The following is a 5,750-nucleotide window of genomic DNA, read 5'->3' as shown; positions in this document are numbered from 1 at the left end:
TCGAACCTGCATTTAAGGTTGAATTTACAACCAAACACACCCGTTAAATCTCTCTGGCCACACACCTTATTAATAAACTTTAATTACTTTTACCATACTTAATCAATCAATTTTAAATTTTGAGGATATTACAATATATATTTCTTAAATGTCAATTTTGTTACAGGTGCATATAACATCAAGCATATGCAACTAATCTTTTTGTATATGCAAAAATTGTAATCATCTTCCACAAATAAAAAATTCACCATGCATATGCAATATATCTCCTTATGATGCAATAATCTATGTGCATATGTTGAATTCCTTTAGGAATGCATGTAATTTATTGTGAAGTGCAACCTCTTTTTCCTTTTTGATTTTTAAATCTGGTTTGCCAGAGGCATTTTGATCTTTTAAGGACACTGCAATAATGCCACAGAAATACCTTATTCTTCAAAACTTTCAAGATCCTTTTAGCAATTAATTTGCCTGAAAAAAATTTCTGACTGGTCAAAATCTACCTTTTTGTTTTTTTTTTTAGCAAAGACTGGTCAAAATCCAGTTGGAAAAAAAAAATTGCTACAAAACGTGGCGATATTAATTGTGTGGGTGAGCAGGAGCCGTCGAGTTGGTATACCCACTAACTGTATCGCCGGTGAGAGGGAAAAACCTCCCGAGAAATGGAGAAGTCGTGAGTCCCAAATCCGTTAAAACTGTGATGACGTTGATGGTTGCATTGTAATCATCGAGGGCTTAGTGTGAAGCAGAGTCCCGTGCCTTTGTAGTCTCCATCCATTCCATTCCGCTTCCTTTTAGCCTTCTCTGATTTCTCATACCGTCATAGATCTTATCGCCTCCCTCTTTATATGCCCACCTGCCTACATCCCCATTCTCTCCATTAGTTTGTTATAACTAACCCAGCGGAGCACAGTCGAAGCAAATTCTGCATTCGGTTTCTAGGTTTACTTCCCATGGCTTCCTTCGCTGTTCCTTGCCCCAAGTGCCCTTCTCCTGCTCCTCTGAGCTTCAACTCACTGAATCTTCAGCGGCACTCTCAGAAGCTGCCCATTCACAATGGATTGGGCTTAATTCTTGGTCAGTCATCTGGATCTTCGCTCGCTGGTCCAGCTTCGTCTGGGTTTCAGGTACGTAATTGCATCGAATATGACTTAGGCTGTTGTTAGGAATTGTTGATTTGAGTTTATCTATTGATGCGAATTAATCTTGAAGATACTTCATGGAAGGAACTAGAATGCAAATTTTATGGAACTTTTGGAAATTTGGATGCTCGCTCTCTTTTTTGAGCATACGGTTATTGATTCATCTGGTTTTGTATTCCTTAAAAAGGAAAAACTCTTATCCTTGGCTCTTCTTATTTTTTTTCCTTCTTTAAATATCTCACATTTTACAAGTAACCTTCAGGAAATACAGTATGTCACCACGACTTATGATGCTTCGTTTGGAACCTGGAGAGTTCGTAAGACGTTATACAACCCTTCAGTTTTAGCCATATATTTCCAAGGGAGCAGTCAATTGACCTTCTAATTGTAATGAAAGATCTAGTGCGCGCGCACGCCTTTTAATTGTGATGAAAGATCTTGTGTGTTTGTGTGTGTACCTTTTAATTGTAATGAAAGATCTTGTGGCTGTGTGTGAACGTAAAATGGATTCTCACTGCATAAAACTAGAACCAAAGTATGCTAATAGGCTAAAAGTCCGCTCTAGGTGATCAGTATTCTTGTTAAGACGATGTCTGCAAAAATATGCTTTACATGGATATCACGAAGCTTGGTATTGAATTTATACTGAAATCAGGACCTGTTATGGACTGAAAGTGCGTGTCAATATTTTTATACTTTGATGCGCAGTTTTCAGCATTGACCTGCGCATCTTTATACTACAAATTGGTTTATGCCTTATGTTCAATGCATTTAATGGATCTGGAACTCAGCTGCAACTGATAAGCATTCAGGTCATTGAATGATAGTTTTAGCTCTGAAAATATTTTTTTTTCTTGAGGACAGTATCTGATTATCTACTTATGAGTGACAAAAGTAATCCGTAGACTCTGCATTTTTCAGCTATTTCTTCTGTTATCAGTTATTTCATGCTATTATTGTCTTCTGCAGTGCCTAAACAGAAAGCTATTTTCAGGATGGAAGTTACTTGCAAAACTTAATGAGGTCAGTTTGCAGTTAGTTTACGTTGCATGAAAATTATCTTAATTTCTGCTTTGTACATGAACCTTCTGCACGGCACCTGGGCAATGATGATAATGAATTTTATTAACATAAATTATCCTGATTTGTACATCATAGGCTACTACAGCGGAAACTCCTTCAAATTCTGCACCTGTGCGTGCCTCTGGATCTGGAGTTGGTTCATCAAAAGAGGAAGACGAGCCTAATGAGAAACCCTTGGGTCCAAGTGCTATTGCAGATGCATCTTCAGTCACAGCGTTCATGGCTCAAGTATCAGATCTTGTGAAGTAAGACTTAGCAGCATCACTTTGCGTGAGATCATTCATGCTCCATTTTCCTCCTAATATATGTTAAAACTTACATTATCTTCAAATTTAGTTTGACATATTTTGCATGGTCAGACTTGTCGATTCCAGAGATATTGTGGAACTTCAACTTAAGCAGTTAGACTGTGAACTCTTGATAAGGAAAAAGGAAGCTGTGCAGCCCCCACCAGCACCAATTCTGGCCCCCGTGTCACCGCAAGTGGCCTACCCTGTGGTCCCTTCTCTGCCACTACCAGCTCCAGCAGCTGGTTCTGCTCCTGCAAACTTACCATCTTCAAAACCAGCACCTCCCTCACCCACCCCTGGAAAAGCAAGCCCATCGTCATCTATTCCACCACTCAAATGTCCAATGGCTGGAACATTTTATCGGAGTCCTGCACCTGGTGAACCACCATTTGTCAAGGTATATATCAGATAATGGATGATATAAATGGTGCCCTTGTTTCTCTGTCAGTGTGTCGGTAATCATAATGCTGGATATTTACTCATTTCTGCATTTTGTTTATTGCACTGAAATATAGAATAATTTTATTGTTTTCTTGCTGCTTTAGGTGGGAGATAAAGTGCAGAAAGGCCAGGTCGTTTGCATTATTGAGGCTATGAAACTGATGAATGAAATTGAAGTACACACAAACTCTTGTCTCTTTCACTATATTAATGGTTTCGTGATTACTCTATCTTCTTTATCTATCCTCTTGTACTCTACCCTACCATGTAAACTTCCTATTACTGTTTAGTCAATATCTCACCTAAGGAAAGCCAGCTCTTGTTATTTATTCAAAACATAAAATGATTTAATCACTTGATTCACTTTTGTTGCTCTCCAGGCTGATCAATCGGGAACAATAACTGAGATACTTGCGGAGGATGGTAAATCAGTCAGTGTAGACATGGTACTCTTTCTTCTCCCAATCAATAAAAGTTAAATTAAAGTCATGCTACGTTTCTCTAACTCAAAACACTTGTTTCCCATGCAGCCACTTTTTGTAATTGCGCCGTGAGTACTGAAAAGGGGCTTCTCTTTGTTGGATGACGACGTGGATTTCTCAGGATATTTCTCCATGACCACCGGCCTTCCGAAACTTATCTTGCGATTCTGTTAGCTTCAGTTTTAGAAATTTTTGTAATGATTCTTCACAAAGAAAAAACATATATCTAGAGACGTTGGTGGCATAAAAGAACACACTGATATTAATATGAGTAGAACTTGCAGTTCTAAACAGTTTTGAACTAGTATTAATGTCTGGTGCATTTATCTGTTCCAATATTCTTGTATAACCTTCTTTCATCAGAAGCGACCCTATAGTGGACATTGTTTATGGCGAGACATCCCAACTTCGGAGTTCAAATTTCCCCCGCCCAAATAAAGTGTTCGGAAGACGTTAATGAATCGTAAATACTCTCGTTTGTGATAATGATCCACAAATCTTACTAAACAGGAGCAGGCTTTTTCAAACGACCAGGACCAGGAGTGAGAATGTGAGAGTGAGACTATTTTTCGCTGCACGAAAGTGACAGGTCTCATTATTCCATTACTAGCTGTTGCCTTCGCTCTGATTAATGTTACCTTAGCTCTGTGACATAAATCGCAATTGCTAATCTCGTAAATATAAGAAAAATTATTAAAAATAACTAAATCTCTTTTTCTTTTTCAACAAATCAAGTTTTATATAACAAAAGTTACACGTTACAAAACTTGTGTCCTTTTTTTTATACAATGACATTTTTAATAAGAATATATTTAAAAGTACTATTCATTCTGTATTATCTAAATAACTTCTAGATTATCAAACGAAATTTTATCAAATTGTTCCAAGCATAAATTCATTACGATAGTAATTAATTTTTACCAAGTTGACTTTTGATAATTAACTTTTAAGCAAATGGACTAATTTTAAACTTTTTGTCAAATTGAAAACTAAACTCAGTGTAATAGGGGTAGCTGTACTTTAGGTTTGTTAACTGAAAAAATGACAACTAAGCCTCAAAATATTAAATTAATGGTAATTAAGTTCTCAATAAAATTTTCTAAAAAAGAAGTTGCAAAATTCATACCATTACAAATAGAAATCTCAATTATAATATGAGAATTTGTGTAAAACTTAAATGTCTTATCTATAATTCAAAACTTTTAAATTTAGAATTGTTTAAATTGATATTTTTAACTCATTTTTAAAAAAATTATCAAAAATCTAATTACCATTAATTCAAAAATATGATAATTAGGTCCCAAAAAATTGAAGCAATGACAATTAGATCTCTGATAAAAAATTTTAAAAAATGAGTTGTAAATATAAATTTAAATAGTTAAAAATAAAAATTTCTGTTACAACCTAAGAGTTATTCCCTCTATTTCTATATATATAAAAAATAATTGTATCACATAATTTAAAAAATTAATTAACTATAATAATTGTATTTAAAAATAAAAAGTTAAACTAAAATATCCTTGTTAATCAAACTAAAGATGCATTCATTGTCTCGTAAATGAAAGTGATTTACTTTATGAGTGCGAATTTAAAAAAATTATAATAAATGTTTATCAAAATATGTAATTTTTATATAAAAAAATTATAAAATAACAACAATTTCTCCTATATTCAGAGGGAATATATTTAATACTTGAATATTTATTTATAATTAAAACCCTTAAGTTTATCATTATTTAAATTGATATCTTCAACTTTCAAACAAAAACAAAAATTGTTGGGAGACTTATCCTTAGTTAAATGTTTTGAGACGAAACTGTTATTCTCCCTTGATTCAATCTTTTATAACTTAACAGTCATCATCCCTCAACCATTTCACGAGCTAAGTTTTAATGGCAGGAAAACCGGGTTTTTAGACTGTCGCTTACCTATTTTAACTAAGCCTTGCATTAACTTGCTTTTAACTTACCATTTTTAAATAATTTCTCATTTGAAACAGTTCATCCAAAAGATATTTGGAAGTCTTCATAAATTAGTGATGCAAAATACCCAATTAATTAAGATGACTTATTTTTTTAAAAAAACATTTATAACTTATTTTTCTTCATTTGGAATTCCAGCCATTTGACCAAACATCCGTTTTGTGCTAGCAACATTCTTATTCGAACCAAATTTTTTATTACACGCACAACCTACAGCAGCAGGTTTTTATACTTCTAATGAATTATTGGGGAAGATTCTGCAACAAACCCCGTGCATTACGGAACTTTCAGAAAAACTAAGATCGTTAAATAGAACCTTGAAAGGTTCCG

At 34.3% G+C, this 5,750-nt stretch overlaps 1 protein-coding gene across 1 annotated transcript; it reads left to right on the top strand.

The window, feature by feature from the left end:
* The first annotated feature begins 598 nt into the window (after window positions 1-598).
* LOC129306215 (biotin carboxyl carrier protein of acetyl-CoA carboxylase 2, chloroplastic) lies at window positions 599-3,742 on the top strand. The gene is made up of 7 exons (XM_054946680.1): window positions 599-1,127; window positions 2,112-2,165; window positions 2,301-2,470; window positions 2,585-2,912; window positions 3,061-3,132; window positions 3,337-3,402; window positions 3,487-3,742. Exons 1-7 carry the CDS (start codon window positions 954-956, stop codon window positions 3,508-3,510), a joined length of 888 nt encoding a protein of 295 aa, XP_054802655.1. The 5' UTR covers window positions 599-953; the 3' UTR covers window positions 3,511-3,742.
* Window positions 3,743-5,750: the final 2,008 nt, after the last annotated feature.

This window comes from Prosopis cineraria, unplaced genomic scaffold, assembly GCF_029017545.1.
Source record: "Prosopis cineraria cultivar Desert tree isolate PC_DT_omini unplaced genomic scaffold, ASM2901754v1 PC3, whole genome shotgun sequence".
Taxonomy (NCBI): domain Eukaryota; kingdom Viridiplantae; phylum Streptophyta; class Magnoliopsida; order Fabales; family Fabaceae; genus Prosopis; species Prosopis cineraria.
The sequence above is the reverse complement of the archived record's forward strand: the minus strand, read 5'-3'. Positions and strand labels throughout refer to the sequence as shown.

Bases quoted from the DNA above. Each gene is read 5' to 3' on its own strand.
- LOC129306215 (XM_054946680.1), top strand. From the start codon at position 954: ATGGCTTCCTTCGCTGTTCCTTGCCCCAAGTGCCCTTCTCCTGCTCCT. The intron at 1,128-2,111 runs GTACGTAATTGC...TGTCTTCTGCAG, and splicing joins CAGCTTCGTCTGGGTTTCAG to TGCCTAAACAGAAAGCTATT. The intron at 3,133-3,336 runs GTACACACAAAC...GTTGCTCTCCAG, and splicing joins AACTGATGAATGAAATTGAA to GCTGATCAATCGGGAACAAT.